General features: G+C 45.0%; 2 protein-coding genes across 17 annotated transcripts in view; one reads left to right on the top strand and one right to left on the bottom strand.

The window, feature by feature from the left end:
- BFAR (bifunctional apoptosis regulator) overlaps positions 1-10493 on the bottom strand; it is a 32043-nt gene extending 21550 nt beyond the window's left edge. For 9 of the 11 annotated variants that reach the window (XR_014839477.1, XR_014839475.1, XR_014839476.1 and 6 more), the window contains exon 1: positions 10282-10493. The gene's annotated coding sequence lies outside the window, so the exon portion shown is untranslated. Of the gene's footprint in view, positions 1-2613; positions 2753-10281 lie in introns of all 11 variants that reach the window. The other 2 variants (XM_085015742.1, XM_021085724.2) reach the window with 1 other exon arrangement.
- Positions 9811-27505, top strand: part of PARN (poly(A)-specific ribonuclease) — a 190217-nt gene continuing 172522 nt past the window's right edge. For 2 of the 6 annotated variants that reach the window (XM_021086564.2, XM_085017521.1), the window contains exons 1-6: positions 10528-10587; positions 15060-15211; positions 15835-15912; positions 21224-21303; positions 21781-21848; positions 21934-22015. In XM_021086564.2, the coding sequence (XP_020942223.1) occupies positions 21787-21848; positions 21934-22015 (144 nt within the window). In that variant the 5' untranslated portion in view covers positions 10528-10587; positions 15060-15211; positions 15835-15912; positions 21224-21303; positions 21781-21786. Of the gene's footprint in view, positions 10090-10527; positions 10588-14829; positions 14961-15059; positions 15212-15295; positions 15427-15834; positions 15913-21223; positions 21304-21780; positions 21849-21933; positions 22016-27505 lie in introns of those variants that run through there. The other 4 variants (XM_021086561.2, XM_085017519.1, XM_085017517.1 and 1 more) reach the window with 3 other exon arrangements.

Below are 27505 nucleotides of genomic sequence, written 5' to 3' on the forward strand. Positions count from 1 at the left end.
CTGCTGCACCACGACAGGAACCCTGAAATAGCAGATTTTACCCAAACAAATCTGCCTTCCCATTAAGTAATCATTTCTTTTAACATCTGATTCAGAGGCGCCCATAGGAACAGTACTTGTGGCACAGCAGAAACAAACCCAACTACTATCCATGAGGACCCTCGCTCAGTGGGTTAAGGATCTGGCGTTGCTGTGAGCTGTGGTGTAGGTCTCAGACTCAGGTCAGATCCCGAGTTGCTGTGGCCGTGGTGTAGGCCGCCAGCTGCAGCTCTGATTTGACCCCTGGCCTGGGAACCTCTGTATGCTGTAGGTGCGGCCTTAAAAAGCAAAAAACAAAAACAAAACAAACTAGAACCTGCTTGGGCTTTGATGACTTCTAAGGGATTTTGCTTGTTTCATTTTACTCTAAATTCCCAGAATGGAAGCGAACAGAGAAAGAATACAGCTTAACTGAATGCGGTTGATCTTTTTTTGCTATTTCTGTCCTCAGGTATTTGGGTTCTTTCCGTTAAAGAAAGCAGTACTTTTAGAGAAAGAAAGTGCCTCTTAAGTGATAAAAATCTAGCTCAGATACTAAGGTTCCGAGTCGTGGCGATCTGACTTGGATCAACACGCCCTCCTGCACTGGCCACGATTAAAGGCCTCTCTGAGGAGGAGGCCCGATGTTCCTGGGCTGTTTACAGCTGTTCTCTACGGACTCTGCTCGCTCGCCAGTGGCTGGGAGCCGGGAGAAGGTTCATGGGCTCCAAGTTCCTTCACAAGTAAGCTCGTGTTGGAACCTGCCCAGAGCCTGCTGCTTCCCTCCTTGTTGCAAAACCTCAGAGGAGACTGGGCGGACGTGGCTGGACCTGGGGCGAGGGACTCATTCCATTTCCACTCCTAGTGCCCTGTGGACACGGATACACTTGGGTTTACGTGTTAGCATCGCATGACTTTATGAGTGCTGGTTACCTCGTTCACAGCCGACAGGAAGCATGTCTGAATTGGAAAAGCCTGCAAAACTGAAGACTAATGACGGCTGAACGCGGCAGGATGGAAGCGCACAGCAAAGCCGCGGGACTGAGCATGGGTTTCTGAAATAAAGGTTGAGTTCTCAACTGCTGGCTGGGGAAGCACTTCAGGGGCTCCGCGCACGCTCTGAAACCATGTGCGAGCATGTGTCTGTGCACGCCTTTTTCTGAAGGAACTCTATAGCTTTGATTAGGCTTCTCAAAGGGGAGCAGGATCCAAATGAGGTTAAGAACCACTGTTTAGGAGTTCGCGTTGTGGTGGAGCAGAAACGAATCTGACTAGTCTCCTTGAGGATGCAGGTTTGATCCCTTGCCTCGCTCAGTGGGTTGGGGATCTGGTGTTGCCGTGAGCTGTGGTGTAGATTGTAGACACTGCTCGGATCTGGCATTGCTGTGGCTGTGCCACAGGCTGGCTGCTGCAGCTCCAATTCAACCCCTAGCCTGAGAACTTCCATAGCCCATGAGTGTGGCCCTAAGAAGCAAAATAAAAACAAAACAACAACAAAACAAAAACAAAAAGCCCCAATGTTTAGGAGGTCTGGTTGTGGCTCAGGGGGTCAAGGATTCAGCATCACTGCTGCTGTGGCATAGGTTAAAGCTGTGGCTCGGATTTGATTCCTGGCCCAGGAACTTCCATATTCCTTGGGTGCGGCCAAAAAAAAACAGAACAGAACAAAACAAACCCCTCTGTTTATCCAGTGGGAGAGCAGCTTTCTCACTCCGCTGGGCGCTCCACAGTGAGGCAGCATCACTGTCAAGTGCATCCATCCTCGGAGACCTCTGGCACAGTCTCCACAGAGGCAACCGCCGCTCCACGGTGATGGGGGACATGTGGCCTTCAGGCCGACTTTCCCTCCTGTGGTTTTTCTTTCTCCCCTCCCCCTCCTCTTTCTATACAATTTGGTGCCAGCATTTGAAATCCAGATTCCTGGCTTCTTTGGACAAATCACATCTGGCCACACTGGGCTCTCCGTTTGTGTGACAAGAATCAGCTCAGGCTGTGTGTGTGAACACCCACCCCCTCCGTGCCAGTCAGCTGCCTGAGCCCTGGGGCTATCGGTGTGTTCATAACCCAGCCCGAAAGCTGAGGCTTTCAGGGTCTCTACTGCCCAGTGGAGGATTTTTCTGGGTTGACTGGCCTTAGGCGAGGAAGCCTCCAGAAGCTCTATCAGCTTCCAGGTTTTCTGTCTCTCGGCTTGCTCTCAGGTTGTGACGGCTGAGAAAGTGATGCCTCCGGGGCCTTCTCACGGACTGCCTCTAGCCTGCTTTAGACTCTGAGGCCGGACAGGAGATTCTGTGTGTGAAAGGCTCTGGGAGGAACCCGAGGGCAGGAGCCACGTCTCAAGATGCTAAGTCGGATTTGGTCTCGGCAAATTCTCACGGGCCGAGCTCAAAATAAGTGAGAGCTGTGGGCTCTCCTAGGAATCAGATATTTCATACGAGGCCTTTAAAACACTTATTTTAATTTTTTGGAGGTATGAGCTATGTCTTGGTTCTGAGTGACAGTGTAATTAATACATCTCAGTTTTAAACTCAGAAGACGCGTTCTGATGCCCAGCTTCACTATGAGCCATGAGATCATGGGCGAGTTATTCATTCTCACCAAGTCTCACGTGGGCGTCAAGAAGCAATGGCTTTACCCACGCGGATCTCACAGGACTGGCCTGAGCAGTAAGAGGACAACGTCAGCTCCGGCACATAGGAAGTGTGCAATAAAAGTGGTCCCTCACGAGTGGACTTACCTACAAAATAGAAATAGAAACAGACTCCCAGACACAGAGAAAAGACTTGTGGGTGCTGAGGGGGCAGGTGGAGGAGGAGTAGATGGGAAGTTTGGGGTTAGCAGGTGCAAACCAGTATATACAGGAGGCTAAAAACAAGGTCCAACTAAATAGCACATTCAATATCCTGTGAAAAACTATAATGGAAAAATATAAAAAAGAATGGTATGTATAACTGAATGACTTTGCTGTACAGCAGAAATTAAAACAACATTGTAAATCAACTATACATCAACTAAAAAATAAAAAGAACCTAACACCAGTCAGAAAGGCCATCATTAATAAGTCCACAAATAACAAATGCTGGAGAGGGTGTGGAGAAAAGGAAACCCTCCTGCACTGTGGGTGGGAATGTAAATTGGTACAACCTCTATGGAAAACAGTACGGAGGTTCCTCAGAAAACTAAATGTAAAACTAGCATATGATCCAGCAATCCCACTCTTGGGCATACACCTGGACAATAGCCAAGACATGGAAACAACCTAAATGTCCACAGACAGATACATGGATTAAGAAGATGTTTTTGAGTTCCCATTGTGGTTCAGTGGTTAACAAACCTGACTAGTATACATGAGGATGTGGGTTTGATCCCCGATCTCATTCAGTGAGTTAAGGATCTGGCGTGGCCATGAGTTGTGGTGTAGGTCGCAGACGTGGCTTGGATCTCATGTTGCTGTGGCTGTGGTGTAGGCCAGCAGCTGTAGCTCTGATTTGACTCCCTAGCCTGGGAACCTCCATATGCCTCGGGTGCAGCCCTAAAATGACAAAAAGTTTGGGAAAAAAAAAAAAAAAGAGAAAGAGATGTGGTTCATATACACAATGGAATACTACTCAGCCATAAAAAGGAACAAAATAATGCCATCTGCAGCAACATGGATGGAACTCGAGACTCTCATACTAAGTGAAGTCAGAAAGAAAAAGACAAACACCATATGATATCACTTATATCTGGAATCTAACATATGGCACAAATGAACCTTTCCACAGAAAAGAAACTCATGGACTTGGAGAACAGACTCGTGGTTGCCAAGGGGAAGGGAGTGGGGTGGACTGGGAATCTGGGGTGAATAGATACAAACTATTGCCTTTGGAGTGGATGAGCAATGAGATCCTGCTGGGAACTATATCTAGTCACTTATGATGGAGCCTGATGGAGGAGAATGTGAGAAAAAGAATGTATATATGTATGTGTGACTGGGTCACTTTGTTGTATAGTAGAAAGTGGACAGAACACTGTAAACCAGCTATAATGGAAAAAATAAAAATCATTTGAAAAATAAAAAAGTAAAAGAATCCTAAAAGATATATCAACTTTTTTTTTTTTGGCTTTTTGCCTTTCTAGGGCCGCACCCATGGCATATGGAGGTTCCCCTAGGGGTCTAATCGGAGCTGTAGCAGCCAGCCACAGCCACAGCAGATCCGAGCCGCGTCTTCAACTTACACCACAGCTCACGGCAGTGCCAGATCCTTAACCCACTGAGCGAGGCCAGGGCTCGAACCTGCAACCTCATGGTTCCTAGTCGGATTCATTTCCGCTGCACCATGACAGGAACTCCAGAGCTGGTGCCTTGACTGCTGCAGTCCTGGTTCGATCTGTAGTCTGGGAATTGAGATCCCACATCAAGCTGCTGCACATTGCAGTCAAAAAAAAAAAAGCAAACCAAAAAAAAAACCCAAAAAAGCCAGTGGTCCCTTCTTCCACATCAGGTTCTACTGAGCGACATTTCCCAATCCATCCAAGCAGAGAATCCCTAAGTGGCTGTCCTCATGTCCATGCCACACAATTAATTGACAACTTACTCTGACATTTTACTAATGAAATTTTTTAAAAATATCTGGAATGGAGTTTTTTTGTGGTGCAGTGGGTTAAAGATCCGGCGTGGTCACTGCAGTGGCTCAGGGGTTCGATCCCAGATCTGCGCATCTCCACCTGTCGTGGGTGTAGCCCAACAAACCAACGGACACCTGCAGAGATTACTTCCTGAGGAGCACACCACCTCTAAAGCATCAGTGTCAAGAAACGGCACAAAATCTTAGAAAGCATTAATATGTAATATGTGAAACATGACATGAATATACACATGGGAGCAAATGTACAACTGACCTTTTTCTACAGTGTTCATGGGCTCGGTCTGCTGGCACAACTGCCAGGAAAGAATGATCACGGTCTCTGATGACTCAGGCAGTTACAAGACATCTATCACCAAGGCCCTACCTATGTTCCCCCAGAGAAATACCCAACTGACATGACATAGTCTAAAAACCTTCATCTAAAAATCTTAAAAAAAAAAAAAAAAAATTCCGCTACAGCACAGGGAGTTGTATCTAATCACTTGGGATAGAACATGATGGATGATAATGTGAGAAAAAGAATGTGTACATATGTGTAACTGGGTCATCTGGCTGTATAGGAGAACAATGTAAATCAAGTATAATTTAAAAAAATTTTTAAAAGGTATCACTGTACACCTAAAAGAAAATAAATAAAAATCTTTAAAAAAGGGGGGTGTTGAGATACATATAATGTCCCAATAATTCTACATAACTAAAGACCCTAGAATGAACTGGCGATTACATCCTTGGAAGGAACGCTGTCAGTGTGCCTGGTCAAGCACTCGTTGTGGATATACTGAGAGGGCTACTATCCAGGAGGCGGTGCGAACACTGCTGGGAACGGTTTCGTTCTTTTTTTTTTTTTTTTTTTTTTTTTTTGAGATTTTTGTTGTTGTTGTTGTTGTTGCTATTTCTTGAGCCGCTCCCGCGGCATATGGAGGTTCCCAGGCTAGGGGTCGAATCGGAGCTGTAGCCACCGGCCTACGCCAGAGCCACAGCAACGCGGGATCCGAGCCGCATCTGCAACCTACACCACAGCTCACGGCAACGCCAGATCGTTAACCCACTGAGCAAGGGCAGGGACCGAACCCGCAACCTCATGGTTCCTAGTTGGATTCGTTAACCACTGCGCCACGACGGGAACTCCCGGTTTCATTCTTTAGTCGCTCAACTAACATTCAAGAAAATCAATTAATACAATAATTTTTATTGAGTTTATCAAAGAAGACCACATTAACTCCAAGTTTAGGAAGTTTTATAGCTTAGCTTATAAAGATTCCACGTGGTGACGGCTAATTCTTCAGGAAACGTAATGATCAGGCTGCTTGGTTCAGTGGTATGTAATTATGGTTCTACTTTTTTACTCCACAAAACACTGACTGTGACTGCAATACGTAGCTAACATTTTAGGAATGATCCTCTGAAGAGCTAATTTTTGGGGATTCCAGCCTGAAACACATAATCTCAATCATTTCTGAGAAGAGATGTCTGCTGCAAAATAAAAAGGTTTTGGCTTTAGATGGGTCTCTAGGGAGGCTCTTTCTTCTCATGACATGTTACCTGACAACAGAGAAGGACAATGGCTAATACTTACTGAGCCCTTAGGCCATGTGAGCGGCACGACAACCCCATGGGATAATTATCACTATCATCTCCATTTTACAGATGAGACCGTGGAGGCCTACTTAGTATAGGACAGAGTTGGGTTTTTTGTTTGTTTGGTTGGTTGGTTTTTAGGGCCGCACCCGTGGCAGGCTAGGGGTCCAATCGGAGCCACAGCCACAGCCACGAGGGATCTCAGCCACGTCTGCAACCTACACCACAGCTCATGGCAATGCTGGATCCCTGACCCACTGAGCGAGGCCAGGGATCGACCCCACATCCTCAAGGATACTGGTTGGATTTGTTTCTGCTGCGCCACGACGGGAACTCCCAGAGTTGGGTTTTAAATCATAGTCTGATAGACCTGTAACACCACGCTGGTCTTGGCCACATCACAGAGCTGCTGCCACGACACTGAGAAATCTAAACTAGAATCTGACATCACTGCAGGCTGAAGCAGGAACTCCAGCTTGTGGCCGTGAGGGTGAGCAGGCTGTTCCTCCGATGAAATAAACAAGCAGAAACATTCACGAGAGCAACAGGGGTGAGGGTGACTGGGTAAGTCCCTATTTCTGATACCCCAAGTCCACTCCTGGGGACATGCCTATAAACCCTGGCAGACACCACTGACCATAAATGTCCAAAGAGTGGCCACCCGTTTGTAGTGATTATGAGATAAAAAAAATGTGTCCGGATGTAGCCGGCCAAGGGTCGGAAATGACAATAAAGAGAGAACCTTATGAGTACTTCCTGCAGGCGGTGGAAACTGGCTTTCATTAACATAAGTGTTTCCAGGCTCTTATTGTATAAAATGGTGTTGTTCCAGCTCCACATAGACAAATTTGCTTTTGAGCCAGGGTCAGAAATCACTAGGGCAAAGGGAGCCTGACTCGCTGCCTGAACTCGGAGGCGGGGTGATTTACTGCCTGTGACTGGTGTTGGGCAAGATAAGCGCACACTGCGAAGGGTGTCCTGGCTCTCTCCTCTGTCGGGTCTATTCTGTAGCATGTTTTCAACGACCTATCTTGTATTAAACACTGAAGATGTTCCAGTAACTCAGAAAGTAATCAAACACTGCTGGTGGTTACTGGTAACCCACACCTCGGCTCTCGGTTTTTAAACTGTCCCCCTCTGATTCACACCCTATAAACAAATGACGCCTTTTCAGGTTTTGCACACGACTGTTCGAGGAGGCTCTGCCTCTCCAACCTGACTCTGATCTTAAGGTCAGGAACCAAGCCGGAGAATTCTATCTTTGGACTGGAGGGTAACTGGCACAAAGCTGGGTTCTAGATATTTGCAGCTGAAAATCAAATCCACAGATATCTGGCTTCTATCACAGAAATTTCTTAGAACCTCCTTCAGAATCACCTGGGAAGTTCGGTGAACTCCAGTAAGGATACTTGGGAGAGAGGTCGAGGAATGTTCATTTTAAACAAGCCCCTTAGAATATTCTTGGGTACATGGAAGCCTGGGAAGTGGAGAGCTGTTATGTAAAAAGAAAAACTTACATGCTGAGTATATGTTTCAGACAAGGGATGGGTGAGATTTTAACAAAATCAAGTTTAAATAACACTCCTGACCTCATTTCTTTTTTTTTTTTTTTTTTTTTTTTGTCTTTTTGTCTTGTTCTTGTTGTTGTTGCTATTTCTTGGGCCGCTCCCACGGCATATGGAGGTTCCCAGGCTAGGGGTCCAATCGGAGCTGCAGCCACCGGCCTACGCCAGAGCCCCAGCAACGCGGGATCCGAGCCGCGTCTGCAACCTACACCACAGCTCACGGCAACGCCGGATCGTTAACCCACTGAGCAAGGGCAGGGACCGAACCCGCAACCTCATGGTTCCTAGTCGGATTCGTTAACCACTGCGCCACGACGGGAACTCCCTGACCTCATTTCTTCTTCAGTCCTCTCCACTGCTTGAAACATCATCCTGGAGCAAAATTCTGATCAAGCCCTTTCTTTGCTCAAAACCTTCTCAACGATGAGAATATAAAACCTATGGTCATTAAGTTTGTCATTTAAGAATCTTTATGACTGGCTGCAAACAACATAACTTTTCTTTCCCTTTTTGGCCACGCCCTTGGCATATAGAAGTTCTTGGGCCAGGGATCAAATCCAAGCTACAGCTGTGACCTAAGCCATCCTTAACCCACTGCACTTGGCCAGGGATCAAACCTGCACCACAACAGCAACCCCAGCTGCTGCTGTGAGAATGCCGAATCCTTAACCCACTGCACCACAAGAAAACTCCATAGATCTTTTTAATGAAGAGCACAAACTCTGGAGCCAGAAGGACTGAGTTCAAATCCCAACACCTTCAATTATTAGTTGTGTGACCTCAGACAAATCACTTAACCCCTCTGTGCCTCAGTTTCCTCATCTGTAAAATGGGGATGGGAATACTACCTGTCTGACAGGGTTGTTGGCTGTATGACATGCATGCACAGAACTCAGAATAGTGCACAGTTGCGAAATAAGTTGGCTGTTATGATTATCCTACGTTGTCCCTACCACACACCTACTCAAACATTACACTCTAGTCCCATCTATTAATTCCTGCTCCTTGGGCATTTTTCATATCACACTGTTCCCTCCATGGGTAACATAGCTCCCACCACACCAGTACTACATCAAATGTCCAACTGACACGACTCAAATTAACTGTCACTTGAAAGTCTTTAATGACTCATTCCTCTTATACCCCAAATTAACCCTTCTGGTCTCTATGTCTTAGCCTAACTTTTATTTGTGCATGTTCTTATCTCCTAGACTAAAATCTCCCTGCAGAGGCTTGTATGGTTGAAACATTCTGGTCTTAAGAGTGAGACAGACCAGGGTTCCAAACCAGATCACATTTATCTTCCCTGAGTCTATTTCCCATTTATAAGTTCAGAATAGTAACATCGCCTTTGAAGGAAGCCTAAATGACAAACTTATAGATATTCAAAAAGGATCTCCTGCGTGGTTGCTTGGTATTATTAATAGAATTATTAATAGCGGTATTTACTGAGTGCCAGCTATGTAGGTACTCCACTGCCAAATGATGGGGCTTAATAAAAAAAAAAAAAGGCAGAACTGCCCTGTAGAAGCACAAATTTTCCATCAAATTTATGGAGATATGCACAGAAACGCACCATATCGGTCTGTATATCCCTAGGCTGGCTTGTTTACAGACCGCTGTTACAAGAACAAATAAAACAACACAACCCACACGTGCACTCTGCCAGCCAGCTAGCTCTGTCCGCGGGGGAAAATAGCAAAGCTCCTTCCTATTGGCCTTTTAGATCGTGACATCAAGACCGCTTCCTAAAGACCGACCAATGAGCTTCGGCGGGGAGGACCCAAAGGGACTGTGAGGGCGTGAAAGCAATTGGGGGGTCTTTCTCTGTTCTATCAAAGTTGGGGGCACCCGCCTCCCGCCCCGCCAAAGATCCCCAGTTAGACAGCGCCTGATATCTTTTGCCTTTTTTTTTTTTTAAAGAACTTCCTTTTGCATAAATCCAGATTTCCGAGCCATAAGTTCAGAATCAAAAGAGCTGAGGGTGTGATTCTGGGGTTGTTTCACTTTCGCCTTTTTGTGCCTCCTTTTAAAACGCGAGCAATCATTCAGCCCTGGGGCAGGAAAGTGCCCGGCCACTTAAGACCTGAAGGCCAGCCTGGCTCTATCAGGAACCTGGTCAATTTTGCACTCGCTGTCGCAAGCCGCAGCCCGCGCTTCTGGGGTGGGCGCCAGGTTGTCTCCCTCTCCCAGATGCGTGAAAGCGAAGCCCCCTCCCTTTCGCCTGGGGGAGATCCTGGAACTACGGGCTCCGACTGTGACCCTGGAGAGAACGGCGAAGGCCAGGGAGAGGCTGAGCGGAGGTGGGGCTCTTGAGAAGGGATGGAGAAGTTGGCCAAATGGGGGGTCAGCGCCCTAAAGCCAGGTCTACGGCTGCTCAGGACCTGGGCCTGGGAGGAGGAAAGGTCCTCTATGTCCGCCCTTCACACCCCGCCCCCAAATCAAGACCGAGGCGAGGCGCCCGCTCGCCATCCTCTGCCACGCCAGCTGCTTACCGCCGAGCTCATCCCGGAGCCGTCCCTGCTATCGCCCCCTGCCAGGATCCCCGCGGAAGCGGGGGGAGAGGTTGCGGCTTCACTTCCGGAGGTAACCTAGCTTTGCCTGCGGAGGAGGGTGCCCCCGGCCCACGACCATAGAGGAGAGGCCGCGCCGGTCTCCAAACTCCCTTAACCCTGCGCCCTCCCCGCTGCCTAGAGCGGCCACTCCCAGGCCGGGGAGCTCCGCGCAGGCGTACTACCGCCGGCCCCCCGCCCCTTCCTCTCGGGTGAACAGACCTTGAGCCAGGGCGTTATACCCAGAAGGTGAGGCTGCTGTGTGTATCTTCTCCTCCAGGGAGGGCGTTTCTGTATCTTCGAGAAACACCTTTGTCCGAAATTAAAGTAATGTTACAAGACTGTACTGCACACGCTACGGTTTTTTTCGCCTTTACGTTTTAAAAAATTCTAAGTTCCACTAAAGAAGAATCAGAATTAAAATGACTCACCACATTTTTTTTTCCTCTTAGCGTCTTGATCCGTTAAGAATTCATGCAGATTATCTGTTTTAAATTGCTGGCCCGGAGACTGTTATTAATCATTTTGGATGCTACTTTGTTTTCTATCAATCAGATGAGCAAAGAGTAAAAAAATTGGCGTTTGATGGTCTGTGCTAGTGCCAGGGGTATATGAACTCATTTTCTGGAGGATCATGTGGCAATAGGTATCAGCATGTTTTTTTTTTTTAATTGTGGTGAAAGTTACATAACAGAATTTACCATTTTAACCGTTTTTTAAGGGTGCGGCTCAGTGGCACTAAGTATATCCACATTGTGCTATTATCACCACCATTCATCTTTACGGCTTTTTTATATTCTCAAACTGACAGTCCATGCCCATTCAACAATTTCCAATAGTTCATTCCCCAGCCTCTGGTAACCACCATTCTACTTTCTGTCTATGAATTTGACCACTCTGGGTACCACATGTTAGTGGAGTCATACAGTGTCTGTCTTGTTGTGACTTGTTTATTTCACTTAGGATAACATTCTCCAGGTTCATCTGCTTTGTAGCATGTGTCAGAATTTTCCTCCATTTTATTTATTTATTGATGTGTAAGCATTCCTTTTTTTTTTTTTTTTTGGCCACTCTGGAGCCAGGGATAGAACCTGTGCTACAGCAACCACCCAAGCCATTGCAGTGACAATGAATTCCCTTTCATTTAAAGGCAAGAATAATAACCCACTGTTTATATGACATTTTGTTTATCCACTCATTTGATGATGGATACTTAGGTTTCCATTTTTTGGCTATTGTGATTTATGTTCCTATGAACATGGCTGTACAAATATCTGTTCAAAACCCTACTTTCAATTATTTTGGGTGTTTGTCCGGAAGTGGAATTGCTGCATTATATGATAGTTCTACTTTTAATTTTTGAAGACGCACCATGCTGTTTTCCATGCTGTACCATTTTACATTCTTACCAGCAGTGCATGTACAAAGTTCCAATTTCTCACCCAGGGGGTGTGAAATGGTATCTCATTGTGGTTTGTTTGTGTTCCTTTTTATGGCTGCCCCTGCAGCATATGGAAGTTTCTAGGCCAGATGTCAAACAGTTGTGGCAACGCCAGATCTTTAACCCACTGCAACATATCAAGCACTCCCCTTCCCTTTGTCCTTTTTTTTTTCTTTGTCTTTTGTCTTTTGTCTTTTTAGGGCCACACCCACAGCATATGGAGTTTTCCAGGCTAGGCGTCTAATTGGAGCTGTTGTGCCAGCCTTCGCCAGAGCCCAGATCCGAGCCACATCTGTGACCTACATCATAGCTCATGGCAATGCAAGATTCTTAACCCACTGAGTGAGGCCAGGGATTGAGGCCAAAACCTCATGGTTCCTAGTCAAATTCATTTCTGCTGCACCATGACGAGAACTCCCCTTTGTCCATTTTTAAATTGGATCCATTTTGAGTTGTAAGAGGGTTTTGGTTTTTTGTCTTTTTAGGGCTGCACCTGCAGCATATGGAAGTTCCCAGGCTAGCAGCTGAATCAGAGTTGTAGCTGCCAGCCTAGAACACAGCCACAGCAATGCGGGATTGAATCCACAGCCTCCTGGATATTAGTTGGGTTTGTTACCACTGAGCCACAATGGGAACTCCTAGGAGTTCTTTATGGATTTTAACCCTTTATCAGATATATGATTTGCAAATATTTTCTCCCATTTTGTGGGTGACCTTTTCACCTTGTTGATAGTTTCCTTTGATGCACAAAAGTTTTTAACTTTAACATAGTTAATCAGTTTTTTCTTTTGTTGCTTTTGCTTTTGATGTCATCACCAAAAAAACATTGTGAAATCCAAATCCCGAAACATTTAGCTCTGACACAGATGTTTGATTTATTTTGAGTTAATTTTTTTTGTTTGTTTGTTTTTTGTCTTTTTAGGGCTGCACCTGAGGCATATGGAGGCTTCCAGGCTAGGGATCTAACTGGAGCTGTAGCTACTGGCCTACACCACAGCCACACCAACCCCAGATTCGAACCTTGTATGTGACCTACACCACAGCTCATGGCAACACTGGATCCTTAACCCACTGAGTGAGGCCAGGGATCGAACCCACAACTTCATGGTTCCTAGTCGGATTCATTTCTGCTGTGCCACAACAGGAACTTCTCCATCTAGGACTTCTAAAGCTGATGCCAGAAGGCAGAGTTATTTCTTTTATTTAAAAAAAATTTTGAGCAGTCCTGGGAGTTCCTGTTGTGGCTCAGTTGAACTGAATCTGACTAGTATCCATGAGGACACGGGTTCGATCCCTGGCCTCTCTCAGTGAGTGGTTCGAGGATCCAGTGTTTCTGTGAGCTGTGGTGAAGGTCACAGACATGGTTTGGATTCCATGTGCCTGTGGCTGTGGCATAGGTTGGCAGTTGCAGCTCTGATTTGACCCCTAGCCTGGGAACTTCCATATGCCACAGGTACGGCCCTAAAAAGAAAAAAAAAAAAATTTAGGAGTTCCCACTGTGATTCAATTGGATTGTTGGTGTTTGGGAGCAGGTTCCATCCCCAGCCTGGCAGTGGGTTAAATATCTGGCATTGTTGCAGCTGCAGCTTAGATCACAACTATGGCTTAGATTTGATCCCTGGCCCAGGAACTCCACATGCTGTGGGGTGACCGAAAAAGAAAAAATTAATTAATTTACAACATTGTGTTAATTTCTGTTGTATAGCAAAGTGACTCAGCTATACATATATATCTATATTCTTTTTCATATTCTTTTCCGTTACGGTTTATCACAGGCTCTTGAATATAGTTCCCTGTGTTATACAGTAGGACTGTGTCTATCCATCCTATATATAATAGTTTGCCTCTTTGAATCCCAAAATCCCACTCCTACCCTCCCCCACACTCCCTCCCCTTTGGCAACCACAAATCTGTTCTCTGTATCTGTTAAGTCTATTCTTGTGTTGTAGATATTTAACTTGTGTTATATGAGATTCCACATTGTATGTGGATGTGATATCATATGGTATTTGTCTTCCTCTTTCTGACTTACTTTGCTTAGTATGATAATCTCTAGGTCCATCCATATTGCTGCAGATGGCATTATTTCATTCTTTTTCTTTTTTTTCTTTTAGCAGTGGAGTAGTATTTCATTGCATCTCCATCCCACGTCTTCTTTATCCATTCATCCGTGGATGGACATTCAGGTTGTTTCCATGTCTTGGCTATTGTAAGGAGTGCTGCAGTGCAATAGTGTCTTTTTGAATTACAGTTTTGTCTGGGTATGTGTTCAGGATTTCTGGGTCATATGGCAACTCTGTTTTTAGTATTTTGAGGAATCTCCATACTGTTTTTCAGTGGCTGCACCAATTTACAGTCCCAGCAACAGTGTAGGAGTGTTCCCTTTTTTCCACATCCAAGAGAAACATTTCAAGTTTGAGGCTAGACTATTTGTCATATTGTTTTTTCACCTTCCCATTCCATCTGAACTCTCTAATTCATTTACTCTCTGCTGTTCATAGTCAGAATAGTGCGGGTAATTAACTATACACAAATTTCCTTTGGTGAGGAGAGGAAGATCGACTTGTGTCACCTGGTGGGGAAAACATGGCCAGAGTCTTGTTCTTTAGGATACTTAATATGTCCTTTTGGAGGAAAACGGTTCTCTTCAAAAAGCACAAGTGGTTCATACTCATTCTTTCTCTCAAATGTAAGGTGTGAATGCAGGAATTGTGACAGCAAGTCACAACCCTAATCGTATCTTACCTCTGTCTATTTAGTGCTTTACACTTCACATACATTATCACCACTGATCCTTGACCCTTTTTAGAGGATGAAGAAATCGAGGATGAGTAAGGCTGAATAGCTCCAGATGTAATAAATGGGAGAACTAAACTTTGAAAGGTCTAACCGACTTTATGATGAAGTAAGCTTTTGCGAAAGGCCAAGATGAAGTCATCCCCTCCACCTATGTTTACTGAACACCTACACGTGTCAGCAGTGTTGTAGGCTCTGGGAAACAACGGCAAACCTCAAACCCACATAAAACTCCGTTAGGCAAGACCTCATCTGTTTTGCTAGCCGTAGTATTCCCGGGGCTAGTGCAGTCAGTACAGGTCTCAGCTTTGCTTTCCGCGTCACCTCTGTACGTGACTTTGCAGCACCCTTTTTCTCTTCACAGGGATCTTCGTGTTTCCAAGCGGCAAGTTTGAGTCCTGCCTGACTTTCCCTTCTTCCCGCAAGTTAAATTGGGTGGGGACCTTGTCTTTTCCATTCATTACAGTATTCCCACTCCTTTCAGGGTGCCGCGCATAAAACAGGACTGCGGAAATATCTGCTCATCAACTGGATGTCAGGTCAACCACTCTGCCAAAGGGAATGGTCCAAGTCCGGTCCTCACAAGTAGACGGCACCTTGGATGACCGCGATGGCCACGCCCCTCCTGTGTCCCGGGTGCGAGGGAAAGGAACCCAGCCTTGGCCCCGCCCCCGCCATGACGCAGACGCACGTGACGCGCGCCGGCGCGCGCTGTTTCCGGAAGTCGCCCCCGCGGTCTCCGCCGCAGCTGCCTGCGCTGTCGCAGCGGAACTCTGCGAGTGGAACGGCCAAGGCGGGCCGGGGAGGGGCGAGGGTCTGGCCACTCTGCAGAATGGAGATAATCAGGAGCAGTGCGTGTCCGCTGCGCACCTCCCCGAGGGTCCCCGCGGGCTCCCTTACTCGCCCTGCTAGGCCGGACCACGGCCGGTGTGCTTGGCGGGGCCTGGGGCAGAGGCAGCCCCTCAGGGGTTTGCTCTCCTTTTGCGCCTCTTGGGGCCTTGTTCCTCTCTGGCCCTTGCATCGCTAACGGCTTTGTTGTCCTCCTTTCCCGGGCACCCCTATCCCCCAGGGCCTTGTCCCTCTCAGGCTCGTGCACCCCTCGGGGCTTATTTTCTTCCGGTCTGTGCACCCCTTAAGGACTTGTCCTCCAGCCCGAGGAGCCTTAGGAGCTCCTGGGCCTTCCTTTCCTCCTACTCAAAGTAGCCCGTGGGCAGGAAGCCAGGCCACCGGTTCTGAGCCTCTTCTTGGTTTCTCCGCAGATTTTAAGAGTAACCTCCACAAAGTGTACCAGGCCATAGAGGAGGCGGACTTCTTCGCCATCGATGGGGAGTTTTCAGGTATCCCTTGCTTGCAAGCTTGAGGCTGGCACCTTGCAGTGCAGAGCCAAGCCTCCTTCTGCCCTTCCTGCCCCTGACTTCTGTCTGCTGGCCGCTCCTCCCTCTTTGTAGCCTTGGGCAAGTCGCATGAGTCTCCACGTTTCCTCTTGAACGTTTCTTAAGCACGGAAGACGTGCAGTGGAGTTGGTGATTGGTTTTGTGATTGTTGGAGCGCTAAGGGTTGCAGATAGAGATTATGGTTTTGGTGCAGTTTAGAAACAGTTGGACCTGTGCTTGGGGCAGAGTTTGAGGATTAGGATCAGTGTGTGTGTGGGTGGTGAAATACACATAACATAAAATGCATCGTTTTCACCATTTTTAAGTGGTTTTACAGCTCATTGGCATTAAGTGATTCACATTGTTGTGCATTCATCTCTACTTCATCTCCAGAACTTTTTCATCTTCCAGAACTGAAACACTCTACCCATTAAACAATACTTCCCAATTCCTCCCTCCCCTCTGCCTCTGGTAACCACTGTTTCTGTCTCTCTGAATTTGACTGCTCTAGGTGTTTCCTGTAAGTGGAATCATACAATATTTGTCCTTTGTGACTGACTTTAGGGTCAGACTTATGCAGATGAATTGAGGGTGTTCCTCTAGGCATTAGTGGGAGTGTTCATTGCCTGCCTTGTCACAGGTGTACATGTGTTCTAATACTTTACTAACGGTTATAATTGCAGGGGTTTTTTCTTTTTCTTTTTTTTGCATCAAAGACTTTTTTTTTTATTATTTTAGTTTTTTTTTTTTAATCTTTTGCTATTTCTTTGGGGCCGCTCCCACGTCGTATGGAGGTTCCCAGGCTAGGGGTCTAATCGGAGATGTAGCCACCGGCCTACGCCAGAGCCACAGCACGTGGGATCCGAGCTGCGTCTGCAACCTACACCACAGCTCACGGCAGTGCTGGAACCTTGACCCACTGAGCAAGGGCAGGGGTCGAACCCGCAACCTCATGGTTCCTAGTCGGATTTGTTAACCACTGCGCCAGGACGGGAACTCCTCAAAGACTAATTTTAAAATCCTAGCAGTTGGGGAGTTCTCTCATGGCACAGCAGGTTAGATCCAGCTCTTGTCACTGTAGCGGCTTGGGTCGCTGCTGTGACTCGGATTCCATCCCTGGCCTGGGAACTTCTGCATTTTTTTGGCGAGGCCAAAAAATAAAAAAAATTGTTGAAGTCAAGGAGTTTTCTGCTGTGACTCGAATTTCATCCTGGCTCAGGAACTTACGCATTTTTTGGCAAGGCCAAAAAAATGTAAAAAATTATTGAAGTAAGGGAGTTCTCTTCATGGCTCAGCAGTGAATGAACCCGACTAGGATCCATGAGGATGAGGGTTCAATCCCGGGCCTTGCTTAGTGGGTTAAGGAGCCCCCGTTGCCACGAACTGTGGTGTAGGTCACAGACGTGGCTTGGATCCCACATTGCTGTGACTGTGGTGTAGGCCAGCAGCTGTAGCTCTGATTCAACCCCTAGCCTGGGAACTTCCATATGCTGGGGGTGCAGCCCTAAAAAACAAACAAACAAACAAAAATAATAAAAAAGTAAAAATTATTTAAGTCATTACAAACAGTGGGCTTCTTTGGTATAGATACCCACTTTTGCTACTAGATTTTTACATGTTTAAGAAAGGTCAGCTCTTTTTAAAGAAATGAATGCTGGGGATGATCTTTGGCTTTTTTTTTTTTTTTTTTAGGGTTTATTTATTAGTATTATTTATTTATTTATTTTTTCTGGGGCCACACCCACAGCATATGGAGGTTCCCAGGCTAGGGGTCTAATAGGAGCTGGAGCTGCCTGCCTACACCACAGCCACAGCAACACCAGATCCAAGCCGTGTCTGCGACCTACACTACAGCTCAGGGCAACGCTGGATCCTTAACCCACTAAACAAGGCCAGGGATCGAACCCGAAACATCATGGTTCCTAGTTGGATTCATTAAACACTGAACCACGATGGGAGCTCCTAATCTTTGGCTTTAAGCATACAGTTTCTCATTGGAGTCAATTCTCTGAAAAGCTAAGAATTTTCACCATAAATATTTCTTGACCTCGAATATACTTTTGTTGTATGAATGTTACTCCAAACAGTTGAACAAGAGTTAAAATACAATTACTGTACTGTAACAATAATGTACATCAGGATTTGTTGATGTCTGCTTATGCATTAAACTTTTGAAAGCAGCAAAGCTTATTCAATCATAGAAATTGTTTTCATAAATCATGATTGTTTTGAATTATAACTGACCTATAATATATTAATTTCAGGTGCACAGCATAGGATTTAATATTTTTTATACATTTGGAAAACCACCACGATAAGTCTAGTTACCATCTGTTACCATAAACTACGTTATTACAGCATTATTTGCTTTATTCCCTATGCTGTGGCTTATTTATTTTATAATTGAAAGTTTGCACCTCTTAAACCCCTTCACCTCTTTGGCCCTTTCACTCACCCCTTTCCCTTCTGGTAACTATCACTTTACTCTCTGTATCTATAGTCACTTTGTTTTATTTCATTTGTTTCATTTTTTAGACTTCATCAATAAGAAAGCAGAGTGTTTGTCTGACTTGTTTTACTTAACATAATGCTGTCTAGGTCCATCTATGTTGTTGCAAATGGCAAGATTTTATTCTTTTTTATGGCCGAGTAATATTTCCTTAGATATATATTGCATCTTCTTTATCCATTCATCTATCCTTGAACATTTAGGTTGCTTCCATATTGTGGCTGTTGTAAATAATGCTGCAGTGACATAGGAATGCATATATCTTTTTGAGTTAGAATTATTGAAGCCAAAGGAGGTCCTGTCATGGCTCAATGGTAATAAACCCAACTAGTATCCATGAAGACGTGGGTTCCATCCCTGGCCCGCTTAGTGGGTTAAGGATCCAGAGTTGCCGTGAGCTGTGGTGTAAGTTGCAGATGCAGCTTGGATCTCAAGTTGCTGTGGCTGTGGCATAGGCCAGCAGCTACAGCTCTGATTGGATCCCTAACCTGGGAAGTTCCATATACTTCAGGTGTGGCCCTAAAAAGCAGAAAAAAAAAAAAAGAAAGAAAAAGTAATTTTTGTTTTCTTTTGATAAATATCCTGAAGTGGAATTGCTAGATCGTATGGTAGCTGTGTTTTTAATATTGTGAGGAATCTTTATACCGTTTTCTGTAGTGGCTGCACAAATTGACATTCCTACCAACGATGCACAGTGGTTCTCTTTTCTCCACATCCTTTCCAATACTTGTTATTTCTTGTGTTTTTGATAATAGCTATTCTGACAGGTGTGAGGTGGTATCTTGGGATTGCTTTGGCTGTTCATTTGCGGTCTTTTGTGGTTCCATACACTTTTGAGGATTGTTGGTTCTAGTTCTGTGAAAAATGCCATGGGGGAGTTCCCTTTGTGGCTCAATGCTAACAAACCCAACTAGTATCCATGAGAACATGGGTTCGATCCCTGGCCTCGCTCAGTGGGTTAGGGATCTGGCATTGCTGTGAGCTATGGTGTAGATCACAGATGCAGCTCAGATCAGGCCTTGCTGTGGCTGTGGTGTAAATTGGCAGCTGCAGCTCCGATTTGACCCCTAGCCTGGGACCCTTCATATGCCTTGGCCGTGGCCCTGTAAATATATATTAAAAAAAAAAAAAAAAAAAGCCGTGGGTATTTTGATAGGGGTTGTGTTAAATCTGTAAATTATTTTGGTTAACATGGACTTTTTTTTTTCTTTTTTTTAATGGCCACAGCATTTGGAAGTTCCCAGGCCAGGGATTGATTCAAGCCACAGCTGTGGCAACACCAGATCCTTTAACCTACCATGCCAGGCCAGGGATCAGATCTGAGCCTCTGCAGTGACCCAAGCTGCTGCAGTTGGATTCTTAATCCACTGTGCCACAGTGGGAACTCCCCATGGACATTTTAATATATTTATTCTCCCAGTTCATAAGTGTGGTCTTTCTATTTATTTGTGTTGTCTTCAATTTCTTTCATCAGTGTCTTAGAGTCGGGTCTTTCACCTTCTTGGTTAAATTTATTCCTTGATATTTTATTCTTTTTGATGCAGTTGTAACTGGGAATGTTTTCTTGGTTTCTCTTTCTGATAGTTTGTTACTTAGTGTCTAGAAATACAACAGGTTTCTTTTTTTTTTTTTTTTTTTTTGTCTTTTTGCTATTTCTTTGGGCTGCTCCCGCGGCATATGGAGGTTCCCAGGCTAGGGGTCTAATCGGAGATGTAGCCACCGGCCTATGCCAGAGCCACAGCAATGCAGGATCCAAGCCGCGTCTGCAACCTACACCACAGCTCACGGCAACGCCGGATCGTTAACCCACTGAGCAAGGGCAGGGACCGAACCCGCAACCTCATGGTTCCTAGTCGGATTCGTTAACCACTGCGCCACGGCGGGAACTCCTGCAACAGATTTCTGTATATCAATTTTGTATCCTGCAGCCTTACTAAATTCATTTATTAGCTCTAATAGTTTTTTGGTGAAGTCTCTATAGGGTTTTCTGTATTTGAAATCTGTTTTAGTCATTGAAACTGTACATTCTCAGATGGAAACACATCTCTAAATTTGTTATTATAGAGTTTAGCTTGGTAGCCAGTGATAGTAATGCTAATTTTGAAAAAGTGAAGGAGCAATTCCAGTTAATTTTAATTCATAAAGATATGAAATTAGAAGTTCCCGTTGTGAGGGGAGTTTCCATTGTGGCACAGCGGAAACGAATCTGACTGGGAGCCATGAGGCTGTGGGTTCGATCTTTGGCATCTATCAGTAGGTTACGGATCCGGTGTTGCCGTGAGCTGTGGTGTAGGTCATAGGCGTGGCTCGGATCTGATGTTGCTGTGGCTGTGGCATAGGCCTGCAGCTATAGCTCCGATTTGACCCCTAGCCTGGGAAACCTCCACATGCCACGGGTGTAGCCCTAAAAAGCAAAAAAAAAAAAAAAAAAAAAAGTTCCTATTGTGGCTCAGTGGGTTACGAACCTGACTAGTATCCATGAAGATTCAGGTTTGATCCCCGGCCTTGCTCAGTGGGTTAAGGATCCAGTGTTGTTGCAGGCTGTGTAGGTTGCAGATGCTGCTCGGATCCTGCATTGCTGTGGCTGTGGTGTAGGCTGGTAGCTGCAGTTCTCACTTGATCCCAAGCATGGGAACTTCCATATGCTGCATGTGTGTCTGTGAAAAGAAAAAAAGTTATGAAGTCATAGAGCTATTGAATAGTCAACTGACGTTTTTACATTAGTGTTTGTTAACAAGCTAAGAACTTGTATTTCTTAAAATCTAGGAATCAGCGATGGACCTTCAGTCACTGCATTAACAAATGGTTTTGATACTCCAGAAGAAAGGTATCAGAAGCTTAAAAAGGTAAGTGGATATGCTGGAAAAAAAATTTTTTTCCCCCATGTTGGTCCTTCATATGATGTTGAATTATAGAGAAGTGTAATCATTAAACTTGCTCGTTAACCTCTCAGCCTCAGCTGTGAAGTGATATTTTCATGATATTTAAAACAACAGCAAAAATAATTGTTTGCTGGAAAACACTTTGGGGAAGGTTTTAGTATTTTCAGTATTTGATTTACAGGAAATATGATGAGTTTATGTTAATAATTTGGAAATAGGCTTAATATGATACTCTGGTGGGCGGGTACTTCATTGGGAAAAATATGAAGACATGTGTATAAACTAATAATGCTTCTGATAGATAATCTGTAATCTGCTCTAATCATAGTATTCTGCCAAAGTCAAGTTGAGTCATCAGAAAGCCCACCTGATTGAGAATACTATTGCTGACGTAGAATATACAGCACTGTTTTGACAGATATTTTATCTCCCTTTTTCCAGCATTCCATGGACTTTTTGCTGTTTCAGTTTGGCCTTTGCACTTTTAAGTATGACCACACAGATTCAAAGTAGGTTGTTTTAACAAGTGGTGGGAATTCTTTGGTCATGGCATAATGTAACCCCCTAAGTCTCCTTTTATCTTATTTTCCCTAGGTATATAACAAAGTCTTTTAACTTCTATGTTTTCCCGAAACCCTTCAGTAGATCCTCACCAGATGTCAAATTTGTTTGTCAGGTTAGTAGTATAATTGCATTTTTTTTTTTTTTTCTATTTCAAATTGCTAATGAGCCAGTATGGAACTGTGGAAGCAGAATTCTCTTGAAAATTTGGTTTCACCACTAACTTGGCACTTTGGGCAAATCATTTCACCTCTCTAACCTTTAGGGTTGTAAATGCGTGACACTCTCATCCCCCCTTTTACATATCAGTGAGTTAAGGAATAAGATGTAAGAGACGGGCAGATGCAAATGAGAACGTGAGCTTTATTTTCAGCCATGCTGAATTGGAGGCCATGGTTTGTAAAGTGCCCCTTTTGGGGGTTTATAGTGTCTTACCCCCAAACTGAACCTCCAGATCAGGACCTGCAGGCTGCTTCCCACCCTGTTCTCATGACACCCATCTCCAAGGGTAGAGCTTTATTTTCTGAAAGATCAAAGTACGTGTGTAGCTTCTTTGAAAAGAGAGACCTGAAGGGACTGAGCTGTACATGTGCGGTTTCTTTGCCCAAGCTCAGCAGTTGGGAAAGACAGAGTCGAAAAAGACCACGGTTTCCTCAAGGTCAAGGCCAAGGTCAAGGTCAGGATACTGGGAGGCTCCCCCTTAGAACATCCGCTTTAAAGTTGTAGCTAATCTGTGAATTTCTGAATACCAGTTTCCCCTTTCTGCCCTCTTTTTTTTTTGGCCTGCGCCCGCAGCACATGGAAGTTCCCAGGCTAAGGATTAAATTGGAGCTGCAGCAGCCGGCCTACACCACAGCCCCAGCAACTTGGGATCTGAGTCTGCGACCTACACCATGGCTCACGGCAGTGCCAGGTCCTTCACCCGCTGAGCAAGACCAGGGATCAAACCCCCATCCTCATGGATACTAGTCAGATTCTTAATCTGCTGAGCCACAGTGGGAACTCCCCCTCTCTGCCCTCCTAACAATCTGATACAGTGGATCCGGGGAAAGTGAGTAAGTGGTACAGTATGTGCACACCCAATGACAGCTGAGTATTCCTCTTTTCTCCCTGTGATCTTGTGCCCAGGCTTCTCTCCAAGCAGTAATACTAGTTCTTTGGAGTCTTCCCATCTTTCTCTTTTCCCTTGTGGAAGTGGTAATGCAGCTGAGAAAGCCTGGAGGGTAGGCTTTGAGTGACTGAGTCGTGTCAGCCTCTTTCTATAATAAGGCAGGATAGGAGCAAATGAAATAGAGCGTTAGTTGTATGTCTGGGGCCGAAGAGGAGGTAATTTTGGCCTTGTAACCTGTATTTTTCTTAAATTGCCGAATAAACTATAGTTGATATTTCCCTACCTTGCCATCATCTAACTTATTTACCAGTCACCTTCGTGATTTGTAGATTTTCACTGAGAGAAACAAAATAGGCTCAGTTTGGAAGTTGTGTGGCTAGAGTTTTCCAGCAGTTGTTTCCAGTAACTGTCCAAAAGACAGTTATTCAAGTGGGTTGGCCATGGCTTCAGCCAGAGGTTAATCAAACAAATGCACATGGTGGCAATAAGACACCTTAGGGATGACGCTTTGTCCTAAAAGAGCCACACAAACAGTTATTCTAGGAAATGAATTGAAAACAGATCAAGTGACCCCTACCCATTGTATACAGCCATTCTGTGGCTTTACCTGGAACACTTCATGCAGTTCTAGTTGCCAGCCGTTTTTTAGAGAAAAGACAGACATCATCGACTTGAAGACAGGTCGGAGACTGATGTTTAAAATGGACAATGGGATAAAAATGGTGCAGTTTTCTAGTCTGGAAAAGCAAAGAGATTTAGACTCAGTAAGTAAACCTGTTATTTGTATACATAAGGCAAATGATAGTATCCTTTTTTTTTTTTTCCTTTTGTCCTCCATCTAAGATGGCTTTTGTTTAAAATTCTGTGGAGTTCCTGTTGTGGCTCAGTGGTAATGAACTTAACTAGTATCCATGAGGATGCAGGTTCCATCCCTGGCCTTGCTCACTGGGTTAGGAGCATTGCCGTGAGCTGTGGTGCAGGCCGGCAGCTGCAGCTCTGATTCAACCCCTGGTCTGGGAACTTCCATATGCTGCAGATGCGGCCCTGAAAAGACAAAAAGAAAAAAAATATCTGTGACTGCAGCAGAGTTGCATCTCACAAGGGAGTTAGCACCTGGAGTCAGCGAGTAGGATGAAAATTGTGTCTAGTCAAAAAATTTTGTCTAGGAGTTCCCGTCGTGGCTCAGTGGCTAATGAATCTGACTAGGAACCATGAGGTTGTGGGTTCGATCCCTGGCCTTGCTCCGTGGGTTAAGGATCTGGCGTTGCCGTGAGCTGTGGTGTAGGTCGCAGACAGGCTTGGATCCCACGTTGCTGTGGCTCTGGCGTAGGCTGATGGCTACAGCTCCGATTCAACCCCTAGCCTGGGAACCTCCATATGCCATGGGAGTGATCCTAGAAAAGGCAAAAAGACAAAAAAAAAAAAAAAAAAATTTTGTCTAGTCTTAAAAAACTTATTACCCTTAAAGGAGGGAGGTGCAAAACAATCCGATATGATCTTTGAAAAAAAATAAGCATCTGTACACACAGCAAGATGCTCACACCAGGCAAGATATGGAGGAATGGGCAGACTGAGAACCAGTGCTTCCAGAGCATGTGCCTGTTCAGTGGGACGGCCGGCAGTATTGCATGGTGTCTACATGGTTTTCGCCTCCTCTTCTTCATTTTTCTGGCTGAACATCTGTAGTTGAATCCCTAGAAGAAAATACCTACATGGACTTGAAAAATCAAGATATTGCTAAAAAGAAAAGAAAAGGCTGGGAGTTCCCTTGTGGCACAGTGGGTTGAGGATCTAATGTCTTCACTGTAGCACCCAGGTCACTGCTGTGGCGCAGGTTCCATCCCTGGTCTGGGAACTTCCACATGCTGTGATACAGCCCCCTCCTCCTCCCCAAAGTCAAGATACTGCTACTGTCTACCGAGTAAAAAATGAGTTTCTTTCTTTTGAGTTTCTTTTTAAAATACTTCTTCTCCATGCCAGTTCCTTCCTCATTTTACTCCCAATTCTTTTTCTGTTGTTGTTGCTTTTTAGGAAGTTCCCAGGCTAGGGGTCAAATCAGAGCTGCAGCTGCTGGCCTATACCACAGCCACAGCAATGTGGGATCCAGGCTGTGTCTCTGACCTACACCACAGCTCACAGCAATGCCAGATCCCTGACCCACTGAGTGAGGCTAGGGATTGAACCTGCATCCTCATGGATACTAGTCGGATTCATTTTGGCTTTGCCGCAATGGGAACTCCCACCTAATTTTTTTTTTTTTTTTTTTTTTTTTTTTTTTTCTTTTTTGGCTGCGCCTGTGGCATGTAGAAGTTCCTGAGTCAAGGATTGAACCCAGGCCATGGGAGCCACCCAAGCCATGGCAGCCGCCCAAGCCACTGCAGTGACAACGCTGGATACTTAACCAACTCCACCACAAGGAGACTCCCGCATTTCACTCCTTTTATGTACATATGTACATATCCTCCTGTGCCTACATATATATACACACACACATAATTTTAGCTTTTCTCATTAATATACACAGAACCCTAATATTTGTATTTTATATAACTTGCATTTTCTACTCATCACAATGTCTTCATACTTTGTAGTATGGATCTGTGTGATTTATTTAATAGGAGTTTGGAAGCTTTCCAATAGTTCCCTATTTATTTATTTATTGTTTGGTTCCCTCTTTTAAACAATACTGTAGTCAGTGTCCATCAGTGTGTCTTTGTGTATATGGAGCTATGTTTTATAGGCTAGATTTCCTAGAAGGGGAATTGCTGATTCATAGGACTCATGCATTTAACATTTTGATAGAGGCCTCAAATTGTCCTCTCCAACAGCTGTACTTCATCTCCCGAATCCTAAAAATGGTACATTTAGGAAAAAAATAGTGATTAGTAAACCACAAATAGATTTTGTTGGTTCAAAGGGTTTATTCTTTCTTTCTTTCTATCTTTTTTTTTTTTTTGCTTTTTAGGGCTGCACCCGCAGCATGTGAAGGTTCCCTGGCTAGGGGTTGAATCGAAGCTGCAGCTGCCGATCTATTCCATAGCCATAGCAACACCAGATCTGAGCCATCATCCACGACCTATATACCACAGTTCACAGCAGCGGCGGATCCTTAACCCACTGAGCGGGGCCACTGAGCGTCTGCGTCCTTGTGGATACTAGTTGGTTCGTTATTTCTGAGCCACAATGGGAACGCCTCCTTTTATTTATTTTTTTTGTTATTTTTCCTTTTTGGCTGCCCCGAGGCTATGGAGTTCCCTGGTTAGGAATCAGATCTGAGCCCCAGTGGCGACATACACCACAGGATCCTTTAACGCGCTGTGCTGGGCCGGGGATTGATCCTGTGTTCTGGCACTGCAGAGATGCCTGCGATCTCATTGCACCACAGTGGGAACTCCAAGATTGCGTTTTTATATCTCATCATATTTTAAATAGAATTTGTGTTGGCTAATAAAGATACATACAGTATATGAAAGCATACACAGTACATAAAAGGTGAATACCTTTTAACATAAGATTTAAAAAAATAAGTAATTGAAAAATTGGAAGAAAAGAAAAATGAGGTTATGATTACTGGCTTATGATCAGGACACGGATTTCATGCCAAAGAAACTTACCTATTTGTCCCTGAGCTTCCTACCGGATACGAAAAGGGGGGAAATAATTCTGTGGCCCATAGGATCAAAACTAACCAGGGCTCAGGAGAAGTTCAGTTTTTCTCAGACTAGAGGCCTGAGAGCATTTCCCCTTCTGTCCTCATGAAGAAATCATTAGGGTAGAAGGCTTTGTCTTCAGCTGCTCTCTAAAGTGAAAGTGTTGATTGGTCATTTTTTTTTCTTTTTCTTTTTTTTTTGTCTTTTTAGCGCCTCATCTGCAGCATATGGAGGTTCCCAGGCTAGGGGTCGAATCGGAGCTGTAGCCACCGGTCTACGCCACAGCCATAGCAACGCGGGATCCGAGCCTCGTCTGCGACCTACACCACAGTTTACGGCAATGCTGGGTCCTTAACCCCTGGGGCGAGGCCAGGGATCAAACCCACATCCTCATGGATCCTAGTCGGGTTCCTTAATTGCTGAGCCGTGAAGGGAACTCCTCAAGAGTTCAGTGGTGCTAGTGCAGCATCCCTCAGTCTAGACGGAATGCATAATGATTCAGGAGTATGATTTCAGGAAAGATAGCTCTGGGATGGGCAGACTCAAATGACTCAAGTGTGCTGCCCACTGGTTTTTTGACTTAAAACAAGAATAAATCTAAGAAGCAGCAGTGATGTTTCCCACTATTTAGTTAACATGAGTAAGAACTTTGTGAAATTTTTGCCATTCTTTTTTTTTTTGGTCTTTTAGGGCCGAACCAGTGGCATATGGAGGTTCCTAGGCTAGGGGTTGAATTGGAGCTATTGTCTCCGGCCTACAGCAGAACCACAGCAATGTCTGGTCTGAGCCGCATCTGTGACCTACACCACAGCTCACGGCAACGCCAGATCCGTAACCCATTGAG

Source organism: Sus scrofa, chromosome 3 (genome assembly GCF_054392235.1).
Source record: "Sus scrofa isolate SSC_HxYL_T2T_F1_AM1 chromosome 3, Sscrofa_HxYL_maternal_Yorkshire_Landrace_v2.0, whole genome shotgun sequence".
In the NCBI taxonomy this organism is placed as follows: Eukaryota; Metazoa; Chordata; class Mammalia; order Artiodactyla; family Suidae; genus Sus; species Sus scrofa.